The 16,808-nt window shown below is 35.9% G+C and overlaps 1 protein-coding gene across 1 annotated transcript in view; it reads left to right on the forward strand.

Annotated features, from left to right (window-relative positions):
• Nucleotides 1-3,822: 3,822 nt before the first annotated feature.
• The window catches only part of Ppa (F-box and leucine rich repeat protein partner of paired), a 35,724-nt gene continuing 22,738 nt past the window's right edge, over nucleotides 3,823-16,808 (forward strand). The window contains exon 1 of the mRNA XM_089084302.1: nucleotides 3,823-6,246. Coding sequence (XP_088940428.1) covers nucleotides 4,501-6,072 — 1,572 coding nt within the window. The 5' untranslated portion in view covers nucleotides 3,823-4,500 and the 3' untranslated portion in view covers nucleotides 6,073-6,246. The remainder of the gene's footprint in view (nucleotides 6,247-16,808) is intronic.

Consider the following 16,808-nt stretch of genomic DNA (forward strand, 5'->3'; position numbering starts at 1 on the left):
TCGAAATTTATGCTTCAGTAATAAAGCAGTATTTATGTAGCATGTAGAAGTAGATGTTCATGTTAAAAAAATAAGCAATACTATTCGGTAAAATACTAAATAAGCAATAGTATTTTTTTATATCTATTTGAAGGCATATTTTCAATGGAGGTACATACGAATAGTATTCACAATATATATAATGTATAACTTTTATGATTATTTTTAAGATATAAAAATGTACACTTATGATATATATCGTTTTACGAATATAATAAAATATATTGAATGATTTTATGAACATAAAATATTATTATTTATATTATATTATTATTTATCAATATTATTATTTATATTTTATCTATACATTCGTAAAAAATAAATATTAGAAATAAGCTTGTACTACACTACTAAAGAGATTTTGTCTTGACGTTCTTACTGTCATTTTACTTTTTAGATATTTTTTTCATTTTTGTATTAGGCATTGTTTTTTTTCTTGTAATTTATTTCGTAAAATTATTACTAAATTCTTATTATTATCATATTATTATTATTATTATTATTATTGTACTAATTGCAACCGGTAACATAATGTTCATAAGAAAAATAATTTTTTAGTCGCTGTTTTTAGATGATAAATTTTAATAAAGATGTGTCTGTTTTGATGTTTTATTAATGTTTCCTGTTTAATATTAGATTAATAAGAAATTATATTTGACTTATGTACATTAAAATAACGAAACAGTCGTTGTATTTGCAATTGTTCTGCATAATGAGAAGTCTCTGTAAGTGCATCGAATGAGCATCTGGAATAAATTAAAATGTCTCACTCACTCGCACCGTGAAATTTCTTCATTCGTACAATCGCGTGCATCTCGCATATTTTCTCAAAAGTTTCCATTGATTCATCACATATCGATTAAAACTAACATTGTCTGTTTTTCGATAAAATTGTCTTCTAGAAAATAAATTGGTAAAATATTCTGATAAATAATACTTCGTTTTACTTACAGAGAAGTACAAATCATTTAATATAAAATATTAATTAATAATATAAAAAAAAATCATGAAAATTTATAATTGCTTATCGCGATCGTATTTGTAATTGTAATTTCTTCTCGTTATGTCGTCGAATCAATCGACTATGATGTTTTTCAAATTTGCAGCAATTCCATTAATTAGCGTATAAATTGTCTCGTAAGTCCTTGTGGAACGATACTTAAATATTTTAAGTCTGAAATTGATGATTAAACATGAAGAGAAATCAGAGTGTGTCTTTTATTCGGACAATCTAATGAATAATATTGCAAATAGCATGCATATTAAATTACTTTTAGATTATATATTTTAATCATTATACATTATGTCTGTAATAAACAAGAAATTCTTATTATAAAGTTTAATGTGCTCAATATTAATGTGTTTGTATTTTCAAATTTGTATTATTGTGTTCTGTAGAAGGACTCGGCTATATTTATCTCATGCGTGTAATCACGCATTTTCTTCATAATAATATTGAAAGCGTGACCATATCATTGGTCTGTATAGAATTTAATAGTTTAATAGGAATCAAATAGTTGATTCTCGCAGATTTAATATTCATAAACAATTTGGAAACAGTCGCCGAGTATAGAAGATGATTGACATTCATTCTTTTTTTCATTCTTTTTGGATCCGCAAGTTTTACATTTTTCGGAATCGCCGAATGATGTACCCCGCGTAGTATAATTAATTAAATGTAATTTGCTTATTAAATAAATCGGAGTGCAGTTCAAAATAAGAAAACATTTTTCATATTGTTCGATAAATTCCTACATCTTGTTACTTGTTATATCTATTTATTACAGAATGTGTTGTGTATTACGTTATAAATGATGTCTCAGGATATCGTGCAAGTTCTTTACTGCATTTACGATTGTTTTTATGAATATAATATAATATTACATTTTAAATACCCCGACATCCTCGTCAGTTAATCGAAATATTTATTTGCGTGACATTCGCACTTTTCTCATCAGATGTGAAGTGTAATTGTGTAATTATATAATTACAAAACTGTAGACTGTAATAAGATATCTTGGAAAAGATTGATTGATTCTATGTTGATCGACTGAAAATTCGTTGATCGAAAGATAAAAAGTGATGGATAAGAATTATTTATTATATTGACCAAGACAACTTTGAACTTTCTAAAATTTTTTAAAGACAGAAATTGTTCGCATCGCTTGTCATTTGTTTTGACAGAAGAAACAAAAAAATCAAAAAAGAAGCGAAAAAAGCAGGAGAGAGAAGAGAGAATAGAGAGAGGAGAAGAGGAAAGAAAGAGAGAATGGAGAAGGAGAGAAAAGAGGAAGGGAAAGAGAAAAGAGAGAGGAGAGGGAGGAGAGAGAGAGGAGGGAGGGAGGGAGGGAGGGAGGGAGGGAGGGGGAGAGAGAGAGAGAGAGAGAGAGAGAGAGAGAGAGAGAGAGAGAGAGAGAGAGAGAGAGAGAGAGAGAGAGAGAGAGAGAGAGAGAGAGAGAGAGAGAGAGAGAGAGAGAGAGAGAGAGAGAGATCATGACGAGGATTTAGTATTATTTGATGCATCGAGCGCGATTTTCGGCAGCGGCATTCCGGGATTTCGGCAAGCGAAGTAGTCTCACGCGCAGTGTGGTCCGGGGTGTACGGTGGTGTACGGTGGTGTACGGTGTACGCCGTGTGTTTCACCCTCTCCCCCGGCCCTTCCCTCCCTCCCACCACGCAACGAAAACTTAAAAATGCCGCCGCAGCGCAACCCGAATCGATATTCGCCGGTGCAGTCACGTGGCACGGTTTCGAGCGGTGCGAACCAATAGGCGAGCGTGACGAGCGGAGCTCGCTCCGCCTGTGCTCCACGGGGCGACGGCACGACATCTGCGTTTGGGTAGGCGGAACAACAGTCTGCGGCTGGTAGCGCACCGGTTCACAGCAGGCGATGTTCTGCTTTGCGGGCGGTCCACGCAAAGTGACCCCGACACGACACACATTGACGTACGACGACGGGCGTTCAACGGCAGCGGCGGCGATAACAAGAACGACAACGACGGCGGCGTCAACGATGAGAAAGATAGCGAAAGCATCACAACGTTACACGTGAACCAAGCACAGCGCGCGCTATCGCTTAATGCATATCGCTCTTTTTGGCACGCGTATATCAATGCGTGTGTCGTACGTGTGCTTTTGACGCTGTGTGCCCTATCGCCCGCCGGAAGAAGCGCGCGGGGCCGCAATATATATATATGTATATATATAAGCGACCCCATATTTATCCGTATATACCCGTCGCGATAGTGGTTGCTCGCGTGCAAAAAAGAGTTAGCCAGTCGTCGCGGCCACGGAACAGAGTGAGAGAATAGAGGAAGTGACTGTGGTGTGCGCGACGGAGATCGAGAACGCGAGTAGTGCGAAGAGGCGAGGTGGGGCAGGCTGGAGCGCGTAAGAAGGAGAGGCAGAGCGAGGGAGTGAGATAGATACAACGGGAGATAAAGAGAGGGACTTAGGCGCGAATAGGAAGGAGAGAAAGAGAGAGAGAGAGAGAGAGAGAGAGAGAGAAAGAGAAAGAAAGAAAACGAGTGAGCGTGAGGCGACGGTAAGAAGGAGGGACGAGAGGAGTCCAGACGGTACGCGATATAGTGTTTCTACATATGCCATACGAGAGAATGGAGCTTTCGTGAAAAAGCAATTCTTTCGGACGAGTCGTGCGATGTACGCTGTACGAATATAGGCACCAAATCGCGCGTCGTTGATCGCGGTCGCGTATCTCCTCTCGCCGAGAGATACATCGTTGATCTCGGAGCGAGTCGCTCCGCGCGGTCGATCGCAAGATAAATCCCGCTGTGCCATCCGCCCGTTCCCCTCTTCCGGCCGCGACGCGACCACCACGTCGTGGATCGCGCGCTGCGTTGCGATCCGTGCCGTCGCGTCGACGCGGTGATATCGCGGCGGTCGTTGCGTAGCGCGGCGATCGATAGTCGCGATCGATATCGGATTTCTCGCGCGCGCGTTTGTGGGTGCGCGTATATCATATCGGATACGTGTCGCGGTACGTGCGCGCGCGCGCTCGCTCGCGCGGAAAAACTCTTATTATGCGACTACCGAAGTCGCGCCATAACCACGAGCGACGGGGATCGGATTAACCGAGAGGAGAGAACGCGGGACGCGGAGAAGAAGAGGAAGAAGAGGAAGAAGAAGAAGAAGAAGAAGAAGAAGAAGAAGAAGAAAGATTTCAAGATAGAGGGAGATAATCATCGTGACGGACAAGGACACGACGAGCGCTCGACGACGGTCGCTCGTTCGTCGTCGGTTGCCGCGGCGGAGCCGCCGCGCGTGAGGCCTCGCCGTGTGCCAGCAGTAGCAGCAACAGCGGCAACAACAGCAACAACAGCAGCGGCAGCGAGAGCTGCGGCGGCAGCAGCGGTAGCGACGGGGTCGCAAGACGACGAGCACGACGGCGCGGCAACAGCCGACGACGACGACGACGACGACAGCAGCAGCAGCGACGACGATATGGAGGAGAGCCAGCTGTTGATGACGGAACTTCCGTCACCGTTGACGCCAAGTGCTGGTCGTGGCGGTACGACGTTGCTCCACCGTCCGGGCCATTACTACCACCTGCACCAGCCACACCTGGCGATACCGACGTCGCAGAACCAAGCGATTCTCCAACACAACTCCGGCAGCACGGCGCCGCACTACGGTACCGACGGCAATGGCGCCTGTGGCGGCGGCGGCGGTACCGCGGGAGGCGGCGCGACCGCTGCCGCTGCCGCCGCCGCCGCTGCCGCCGGTCTGCCGGCCTACACGATCAACCAGGGTGGTATCTCGTCGCGGCATCAGCTGCATCCGCATCAGGTGCATCAGCGCGGCACCGCGACAACACACGGCCAGCTGGCCGCGAGCACCCACGTGTCCTCCCTGTATCCGGAAATTTTGGCACTTATCTTCAGCTACCTGGACGTACGCGACAAGGGACGTGCCGCGCAAGTGTGCACCGCGTGGCGCGACGCTGCCTACTATCGCTCAGTTTGGCGAGGGGTAGAAGCGCGGTTGCACCTTAGGAAACAAGCGCCAGCGTTATTCGCCAGCCTGGTACGACGTGGCGTCAAGAAGGTACAGGTGCTGTCCTTGCGGCGGGGTCTCAGCGACGTGCTGAAGGGTGTACCGAATCTCGAGGCGCTCAACCTGTCCGGTTGTTACAACATCACCGACGTCGGTATCACGAATGCCTTTTGCCAGGAATACCCGTCCCTCACCGAACTCAATCTGTCGCTCTGCAAGCAGGTAACGGACGCTTCACTCAGCAGAATAGCACAATACTTGAAGAATCTCGAGCACCTTGAGCTGGGCGGATGCTGCAACATTACCAATACTGGTTTGCTGTTGATCGCATGGGGCCTTAAGAAGCTCAAACGGCTGGACCTACGGAGTTGCTGGCACGTGTCTGACATGGGTATCGCTCATTTGGCTGGTTTGAATCGCGAGACGGCGGACGGTAATCTCGCCTTGGAACATCTAAGTCTACAGGACTGCCAACGATTGAGCGATGAGGCACTCAGGCACGTGTCGCTTGGTCTCACTACCCTCAAGTCCATTAACCTGTCGTTCTGCGTCTGCATCACCGACTCTGGCGTCAAACATCTGGCCAGGATGTCCAGTCTACGCGAGCTGAATCTGCGCTCGTGCGACAACATCTCCGACATCGGTATGGCATATCTGGCTGAGGGTGGCAGTCGTATCACGTCACTGGACGTATCGTTTTGCGACAAGATCGGCGACCAGGCGCTCGTACACATTTCGCAAGGTCTGTTCAATCTCAAGTCACTATCTTTGTCCGCTTGCCAGATCAGCGACGAGGGTATCTGCAAAATCGCCAAGACGCTGCACGACCTCGAGACTCTCAATATTGGCCAGTGTAGTAGGCTCACTGATCGAGGTCTGCACACCGTTGCCGAGAGCATGAAGAACCTCAAGTGCATCGACCTATATGGGTGCACCAAAATCACTACCAGCGGCCTCGAGCGAATTATGAAGCTGCCGCAGCTCAGTACGTTAAATCTTGGTCTGTGGCACGTGCGGTGATGGCTTTTTCCGTGGCTAAGTGCACCACGTCGGGACGAACGCTGTCAACATCATCGTCATCATCGTCGTCACCGTCAACATCACCGTCATCGTCATCGTCATCAAGGCGACGACGAGTCCTCGCAGCGATCCAAGGATAACTTCGTCTTCGCGCGCATGTTCCTGCTGCAGGCGGTAAGTCCGTTGTTATCGCTCGGCACACGAAGTCACCCGAGCACCCTCGGCATCGACATCTGCGACGTTGTCGGCGAATAACGTTTAGCTCGTTTTCTCCGCCCGAAACGGGAATTCCCCTTTCTCAGGGGGAAGCAACCGCTCGTTCTCGAGGGGTACCGTTTCTCAAGCAAATGGCATTACATCCCTTCGCGGAGAAAAAAAAAAAAAAAGAAAATAAAAAAGAAAGAACGACTGTCTAGAGCACACATACATATTACCGATCGTGCTCGGTCGTCGCGCGTCGAAGACGATGGCTAGATTAATTAAACGATGGGTTCGACGAGATTCAAACGCCTCGATTCAACTTTCGACTCGAACGGCCCTCGAAAATTTAGGAAAAAAACCGAATGTCGCATCTGAAGTTTTCTCGCTCATTGCTTCCGCACGAGACTGCGATCATCGATAACATAAACTTCGTAATTGGCAGTCAATATGATATTTAAGCCAAAGATTGAAAACGGTATAATTCCGTTAAAAATAGTTCTTATCGATTGTTGCATTTAAATCACATGATAAGGAAGAATCATCTTCTTGCGTCTATAACATTGAATGCCAGTGAAATAATAACGGTTTCAATCTTTGGATAGGCGTTTATTTAGCGGAAGACATATGTGGATTGCGACAGATATATAATATAATAATATTATAATCAATAAATATGAATCGATCTATAACGATTAAACGTCTATGCATCCTAAATAGAAATTATATACATGTTATATAATTTTTAGAGCGTATACTCTTTTTTTTTTTTAAACAAATCGAATTAACACATACGAATGCGTACATATTTATATTATGCATTTATATTAAACGTTGCATCTCTTCCGTTTTTCATTCGAATCTTTCAGATATAAACATGTAAATTCGTATAAATTTTCTTGATAACAATTTCCTTATCTCTAGTTCTTATCTTAGTACCGATTGCAATATGGCACAGTGACGTATATACGATATCTTTTGTAAACTATTCTTTTTTATTCTCTTCAACAAGCTGTTAACAAGAATGATAATATACCTTCTTGGTTTCACAGGGTTTATCTCAGGAATTTATTTTGGACCAATTGTTACTTTTCTTGTTTATTTTTGATTTTTTTATAGAATATTATGTATAAAAATCTTTATTTTAAAAAATAAGTTTTATGCTGATAATTTGTAAATTTATGATAATGCAAATCTCATCATAACGTTAATAATTGTTAATTGACATTTGTTAATATCAATATTGCTTTGAAATGACTTAATTTTTAATAGAATTGACTGAAAATATATAAAACTGTAAAATTGTGAGCATTGATATATTTTTTATTTTATTAATTTATCACATTTTTATTTTTTCTGCAGTAAAAATATTTCTCGTGAAATGTCAGTATAAAAGTTTTCGAGTCGCCATTATTAACATGTTCTCTTAGAAGTTGCATTTTACTGGAATTATTTTGTAAAATTAACGTTTAACATTGTCGAAATTTCAAATCCTTTGGAAATTCCTTTTGAATTTTTCCGCGAGTAGTACAATTAGTTGCGATATTGATTCTTCTTTGCTTATTGATTACTATGATTAATTCTTCTTTGCTTATTATTATTTGGCACATTATGGTATATGCAAACAAAATATATTTTTGCAATGATTACTAGACAATTGTATTTAATTTATTTATAATGTGAAATCGAACCGATAAGTCGCTATATAATTTCAAAATGCTTTAATTTATTCATTGATGAGACTTGTTATTAGAATTTTTCTTTGTTTCTCTTCAATAGTAAGGGGGTAATAGTAAGCAATTGCAATAGTAGCCTGAATAACAGATTCATTTTTTTCAAATTACTATTTTAAAAAAGTTAATATTTGATACTTGAAATATTTTGTATTCTATGCCAAATAGGCAAATACTTGAAACAGAAGATTCATATTATAATTATAATTCCTGTGTTAGTAGAATACTCGGGAAATTCAATACGATAATACCACAATCAAAAGCTATGTTTTTAATCTTACTTATTTATTCTAATTTATTTTAATTTCATCAGTACAGTGTGACATTATACTATTGTCACTTATAAGATGAGTTCTAAGGTATCTTTATGAGACTATTTGTTGCTATCTACACTTTTATACTTATATTCCCATATTATATTAATGTATAATTTACTATGTGCATTTAGTTGCATAATTAATGGACTATATGCAATAAATACTTGATACATATAATACTTGATACATATTTTAACGTTGTATTTGGCTGCATCTTTGTTAGCTGCTGACCTAACTATACTTGCTTATGATTTTGTCTTTTACATCTGGGGGAAGCCTCTCAATTTCTCATTATTTTAAGTGACGCCGAGAATGTATTTTCTTAGTGAAATAAATTCTCCAAAGAAAACCTAATAGAATATCATTAATGCTTGAGAAAATCATACAGCTTCAGAAAAAGTTTTTAGACAAGACAAAAATTCTCATAAAAATTATAAGTATTTGTAATGTAGAACTGTAGTATCCACTATATCCATCTAAGAAAGTTAACTGATAAATGAAATCTCCAATTCTTTAAAATAAGTTCGAAATAAGATAAAATAATGAAATTGATATCAAAATCAAGTAATTTATTTTTCTTCAAAATTAGAAATTTATTTTTCAACATAAGTCACCATTTAATATTACATTTTTTCATATCTTCTATTCACCTTTTCATCCTGATCATGAAGAAAGTTTCTGATTTATTTTTGTTTCAATTGTGCATAGTAACTTCAACTTCGGCATTGAGCGAACAATGCTGACTTTTTAACGCCTTTTTTTAATTTCGGAAATAAGAAATCCAATGATGCCAAATCGGGGCTATACGAAAGATGTGCAACTGCAAATTTGAAGTTTCTTACTGTTTTCATTTGTTAACTGCGATATGGTCTTGCATTGTCGTGATGCAAAAAAAAGTTTCAGGTTGCATTATACTTGTACCATTAATAAATCGGGAAATAAATTCTGATCATTATCTGGATGAAATCAATGATGTGCATCAGCAATATAGATCTGAGATTGAGAACTGAACATTCTTAATCAAGAGCAATATAAATCATTCTTGTTTAGTAATCGTTGACGAAGTGTTGGTTTCAGTGAGACTGTTCAAATAATATCGCAGTGGAATATACTCCAGTAGTATGATCTTCTGAAATGCTGAATCATCTGTCAACATTTCTTTATACATATTACGGCTCAACTTTATTAACGCTGGTAATGATGGGTTGAACTTAGTATTTATGTTTTCTTTTTTTTATGTTCATGTCAATCATAAAATTGAACCTTTGGCAGAATTATTATTTTATAGTGTTATTGTCTTGATTATAGGAACTTTAAAGTAGTCGACCTGATGATAATCGGAACTTGTTCCTGCAATGGATAACGTTGTCTTGCTAAGTCTGATCGTTTAGTTTAGGTGGCTGTTCGTTAATTTGAACAAGCTTTTGTTACTGATTAGCCATTAGTATCGCGTTTGAATCTTTTTGATTTTCCAATTATACTTTATAGATCTTATATTGCTTCACTTTTATATAACTTTAAAGTCAAAGTTCAAACTTCAAAAGTCAAAGTCAGTTTATGTCAAAAAGTTGTAAAAAGTTATTGATTTGTATATTCCGAAATTTAAATATGTGCGCATTGCTGCTCATATTTTTTCATTTCTTGAGTCTTTGAAATCAAGTCCATTAGTATCACTAAACTATTACTGTTAAATGATATGCCATGCTGCAACTACGAGACCGTCAGAGAAAATGGGTCAATGCTGACATTGCCAATTTCAGAATACAATTTTTTGTTCTGGTCCATAGTGTTGGAGAACGGGGAGGATTGAGCTACTATATTGGTGACATTTTGGATATGTATAAATTGATATCATTGTATTCATAATTGGAATCTTTGAGAATTTACGTATTAACAAAGAGTGATTTACTAGAACACTTGTTTATGATTTAATTTATCGTTTATTTAAAAAAATGTACACACACACACACACACATACACACACACACACACACGTGTGTATGTACATATATACACATATATATATTACAATGGCAATTGTACGTCTCACTTATAATTGACTCTATCTAAACTTTAGATCGTCAGCAATAAGAGTATAAAAAAATATTTGAGATAGAAAAAAAGAAACAATTTGACTAAGCTTTCATTATAAGTTCATTTATGCAGCTGCATCGCTTGAACACTCGCTCATTCTTGCTTCTTACAAACTGCCGCTTTACGGCACTGCTCTATATTTTCAGTGCAGCCATCAGAAATTATTATTAACCATTTAAATCATACATTTTAACAAACTTGATGACATACTGAGTTATTAAACCTGAATAAGGAATTCTAATATTTTTGTGGATTTTCGGTATTAGATTCGGAACTATGAGGTAACTACACATTTAAGCATGTAATATTATATGAAGGAAAGAGCAAAATTTTTTAATCTAGGATTGATATATTTTGATTCTCTATTTTATATAAAAGAAGAAAAATCTAAATTTTTTTCCTTCCAAATAAATGTCCTTCCAAATCCATGTTGAGAATTAGCTATGAAATTGTATAGTGATTCATCTTTATTATCTTCCTTAATTTAATTTAAGTTAATTTAATTTAAATTAATTTAAATTTGGTAAGATCTTGTTGTACATATGGAGTTTTGAAATAATAGGCTTCTGTATCTTCGGTCATGTTAACAACAAATGTTGTCTGTCTCCTTGCTGTCGTTGTTTTAACCTGTTGTTTATTCTGGAATTCCTATTTAATCTGAATTTGAGAATTCCAATCTCGATTCTGTCTCCAATCTTGTTGCATGACGTAGTTCACTCCATTGCTGGTCTCTAGCGGAATTCAAAGTTGACGAAGCACGTCTGGACGATTGTTCCTGTTGCTGCAGAATTATGCATCGCAATAAAACAAAAGCTTCTATTATCTACTAACAAGAGAACCTCACAAAATATTAAATTTTATATATATATATATATATATATATATATATATATATATAGATGTAAATACAATTGAAAGTATTATTCAATCACAATCAATAATTACACATAATTATACTGTCATGTTTATAATTTTTGCAAGCGAACAATTGTAATCGCTTTAATCAAAAAAAGCTAAAAATTTTACTTATAAGATTTGGTTTTATCCCTAAAAACCGTTTCTGGCCGCAATTGATATTTTCTAAATTTATCTGTTTATGCATACCAAATTTTATTAAAATTATATATAATATATAATTAATATATAATATATATATATATATATATATATATATATATATATGTATAATGTGTAATTTTATTAATATTAATAATATTAATATTATATAGTATATAATATTATATATTATATACTATATATTAATATATATATTATATATATATTATATATTAATTATATATTATATATAATTTAAATAAAACTTGTATGCATAAACAGATAAATTTAGAAAATATCAATTGCGGCCAGAAATGGTTTTTAGAGATAAAACCAAATCTTATAAGTAAAATTTTTAGCTTTTTTTGATTAAAGCGATTACAATTGTTCGCTTACAAAAATTATAAACATGACAGTATAATTATGTATAATTATTGATTGTGATTGAATAATACTTTCAATTGTATTTACATCTTGGTCAACGTTTTACCTAAATGTATTTCCAAATTGAATCCACTTCCGTCCACATTATCTAAGTCATATCCACTTAGATAGATATTCGTTTCATTTTATTTATTTCCAAATTACTCTTCAAAGATTTTACTCTGTTAAAATTATTTTACCCTGTTTATTTTACTCTGTTTATTTTACTCTGTTAAAATGTTTTTTTATTGATGAAAAGAATATCTTTTCTTTTTTCCATTCTTCCAGAATTCAACAGCTTTTTTTTTATAGCCATCATTTACAATTTCTTTTTCTTCTGATATACAATTGTCTTCTGCTTGATCATCATCTTCATCATCTTTTTCAAGTGTTTCCATTTCATCATCCGCGACAAATTCTGCATTAAATAAATTTGATTCCCAATAATTTTCAAATTTTAATGTAATGTATCAGTTTGTATATCAAATGACGTATCATCTATTGAAGTTTGCATTATGTTTTTTATCATACTAGAAAACACAAACGCACGCGACAACCGCTTACATATATATTTTTTTAAACACAAATAGAAGAAATTAATATAATACTATTACACTATTAATCTTTTGATATATTCAACGCATACAACTGCCGAAACGATTTCTGCAATGACAGCCATTCACGAAGTTAGCAAGAGAACCAATTGGCATCGCGTAAAAGAGGCAACAATAAACTTTGCGACTAACATACAATCGACTTTACATACCTCTTTGAAAAATGGATCGTATAATTTAATTAATTAACTTTTCTTTATAGATGTTTTTAAAATATTTGAAATTTAGTAAAAGATAATTAACATTTTGAAAACATTTTGAAAATTTCACAGGATTTATTTGTAACATTTTCACGATCTTTTGCATTTGAATTATTTGTTATTCTTGCTGATTACATCTTATACTGAAACTATTGCAAGTTTTCTATCACTTACATATGTGACTAGTACTATCACGTTTATATGTCATGCACATATCTTACGTCACGCTTATGCATCATATATTATTACTGACATGATAGCATCAAAATCGAGTTAATTAATTAATGATATCAATTAGGCATATATATGTACTTTATCGAGAGAGAAAGATAGAGATTTGGTATGATATGATAGAGAAGAATGAGGTTTAGTTAAAATAGAATTTAAATTGCATGGAAAAACCTTCGGGAATTACAAAGAAAGCTAGGATTTAGCACGACTAAACGACTAAAGGCATATACGTCTATCCGAAGATGTTTTGTTTGCAATGAAAATACTGGAAGCATATTCGACAAATTTGATCTTCGCGCTACATTTTTATCGTACTTGGCATAGAAAGATTTAAGATTACCGCAATATTGCTACGTGCTAAGACCTATGTGCTTTTTACACTAGCATGTCCTTGGTTTGTTCCGCGCTTGTTAATCTGCATAATCTGCATATTTGACGTAATAGTACATCTATCGGGTGTGTCTTAAATTTTCGAAACGATCTGCGAACAATTATTATCATAAATCATACAAGTAAAAAAAAAAATAAAATATTTTCTACCTTTTTAAATAACTACAGCGTTATTTATTTTCTGTTAATGGAAGACATTTATATTAGAATATATACTGAAAAAATACAGTTATGTAATATGGAATACACTATACTGCGTCATCGGTGAATAACACCCTAATGCTCGTAAAAATCGTTAAAAGCATTTTTAAACGCGCCAGGGATTAAGCAATATTACGTTTCGTTTCACGAGCCGCAGGGCACAAATTATACATATCTTCTGTTTTCGCAGAATAGAACGACTATTTTATATTTTTAGCAAGATTAAGTATTATTTATTAAGCTTGTTTCGTTCAACAATTACGATAATAAAATTTTTTTTTTGTTCATTGATTTTCTGAAGTTTTTCATCAGCGAAGAGAGTCTTTTACAAGAAGCTAATTTGATTACACGTACGAAATTTATTAAGAGAATAAAGTTGATTGTTGAATAATTTTTATCTGAAATTATAACAACATTGTTATTAAATATAATATGCGCAAACATAATATGCCAGGTTTTTGATAGTGAAATAACTTAATTTTTTGACAGAGATTACAGTTTTGTGATGCAACACAAACCTATAATCTATTTTATCAATTGATATATCTTCTTTTATTCATCTTTCATATTATCTATTTACAACTATTGAACGAAAAAAATAAGTACGCTATTTGTATCTTTGTTTCTTTCTGAGCTTTAGTTTTTAATTTACAATAAATTAAAGATAATACTTCAAGTGCTCACTTTTCGTTGCAACACATCCCGATCCTGGCTAACATTTTAATAGTTCTTTTGTTATCGATAAAATAAATCATTACATATTGCAGTTATTTGATCATTCTATCATTTCTATTTGCTAATATCGTCTAATAATTTTTTTCCTTCCTTCTGTTTTTGATAGTTTTTGAGTTGTTTGACATATTTTTTGTTTTGTTGGGTGATATGATAGAAAAATATGAGTTGGAATATAAGAAAAATTATTGTAAAACAATTCGAAAAAACCTATGCGGAAAAATCGAGACAACAGATTATGAAACATCATTTTAAAACATAATTGATATAGTAATTTTTTATATGCAATGTTGAACCAAAAATACATATTACCCTAAAATTATCTTAGATAAAGTTGATCATGTATTTTGAAAAAAATTTGTGCTTTTTCTTTTCCTTTTTTCCATTCCTTTCCCATCCCTTCTTTCTTTTGAAAGAATAATTGAGCATTTGATAATACTTTCCTATTGGCAATCATTGATGAAACATTGACGTAGTCTATAAAAATTTTGATTGTTTTAGCGTTAGATAATTTTTGTGAGTTGTTATAGTTTATTATAACACATTCGAGTCTATGCACTGCAATATTTTTTTGGATTATAATTAATTGATCTAGTTTTCTAATAAAAATAAAAGATGAATTAAAAATAAAATAAATAGTTGTTGCATGATAAAATTCTATACAATGTGATTTAACTAATCACGAGAAAATAAATACAATTTATCATACAAATGATTGTGGCAACTACGATGGGGATGGTGGCAATGCCAAGATTGCATGATACTTCTAGGCTATTCAGGGGCTATAATCATCTTTGCTCGTTCGCTCAACGCGTCAATTGTTCAGACACCAGGATGTTACATCGTCAAGATTAAATCTGAGTTAGCTAGGTGCTCTAATTGGTTCTTAAATATAAACACTTATTATTTTTTAAAAAGTTTTTTTGAAAGATTTATATTTCTATTTTAGTAAATGCCGAATTTTATAAAAAAAGAAACTGTCTAAAAAGTTTATTGCCCTCACTTACGAATAACTTTTATTTACTTAAATTACATTAACCTGAATTTAAATAATATTTTTAAGATTTTATAAGAATAGATTAAATTCGAATGTCTCAGTTTTTAATTGAACACTTATTTTAATGTTCGATGTTCCATATTGTGCGATGAATAGCCGAGGACAGTTGTTACAGGGATAAAGTGTGGCATTAGTGCGTCCCGGTCGTTTCCCACGCTTATTTATTCGAGACGACGCGAAAGTTACATACTTCAGGTCTTTGTAGCTAGAGGAGGAGAAGGAGAAGGAGGAGGAGAAAGAGGAGGTGGTGAAGGAGGAGGAGGAAGAAGAGGAGGAGGGGAAGAAGGAGGAGGAGAAGGAGGAGGAGGAGGAGGAGGAGGAGGAGGAGGAAGAGGAAGAGGAGGAGGAGGAGGAGGAGGAGAAGGAGGAGGAGGAGGAGGGGGGGAGAATGGGGAGGAGGAGGAGGAGGAGGAGGAGGAGGAGGAGGAGGAGGAGGAGGAGGAGGAGGAGGAGGAGGAGGAGGAGGAGGAGGAGGAGGAGGAGGAGGAGGAGGAGGAGAATCAAACCGTACGGCATGCATGCGTGCTCACTTCTCTCTTCCGTTCCTTTCGTGGAATCTGAACGTTTTGCTGGAGGAGTAGCGTGGAAGTTGCTACTCCCGTCGTGCAAAAAATAGGTGTGCACCGAAAGTTTTTTCTCTCCTTTTCATCTTCCTTCTCACCGAGATGCGTGCTTTGCCGTTACGTGGGAGTTACCATGCCGTTACCATGCGCCACGTATTTTACCAATAGACCTTGTCTATTCTCGTCTATGCTGCTGCTTTTCTTCTATCTTCTCAGCTGAAAGAAGCGATGCATGAGAGAACGGTAAACGAGCTGCTGCATTCGCCGTATAACCGCGCAAAAACGTGTAGGAAATTCAGTCAGAGTTTTCACAAGAGCGTCATCTACATAATTGAAAGAAAAATTATTATTTTGAAAAAATACAAGAGAGAAGAATAAAGATTTAAAATATATATTCCGAGCGCTATTACGGGCGCGCATTTGCCTAATGGATCATCCAATTCGATATTTAAATCTTTGATATTTAAATTAACTAGAAATTCAAAGTATTCAATGACTCATGACCCTGAGAAAGATGTCTATCTTTCAGAAACTAGTTTATCAATGCGGATTATTCCTATCGCGAATAAATTGTATTGTGCAGTTATAATAGATTAAATAGATAAAACTGTACACATAAAAAAGTTTCTCTATATTTATTATTGTATAAATTTATTTAGTTATTCGGAATCTCAGATTGTACGTCATACATTAAAACTTTATATTATACGTATCCATCAATTAATACCTATTAATATATGTTGGACAAATATGCATAATAGTCGTGTTTTTGTCAATTTTTAAATCAATGTTTAATTCAACATTTCTATTTGTCTGGTAATGAATCGTTGCGGTAACCTGCTGATTCCCAATTATTACGAAAATCTTCGTTGACTGTTCAGCGTTTTGAACAGTCCGTCACTTGCATGGTATTCGCTTGAAAAAAAT

The sequence above is a fragment of the Pogonomyrmex barbatus genome, unplaced genomic scaffold (assembly GCF_055798465.1).
Source record: "Pogonomyrmex barbatus isolate J1 unplaced genomic scaffold, ASM5579846v1 scaffold8, whole genome shotgun sequence".
NCBI lineage: Eukaryota > Metazoa > Arthropoda > Insecta > Hymenoptera > Formicidae > Pogonomyrmex > Pogonomyrmex barbatus.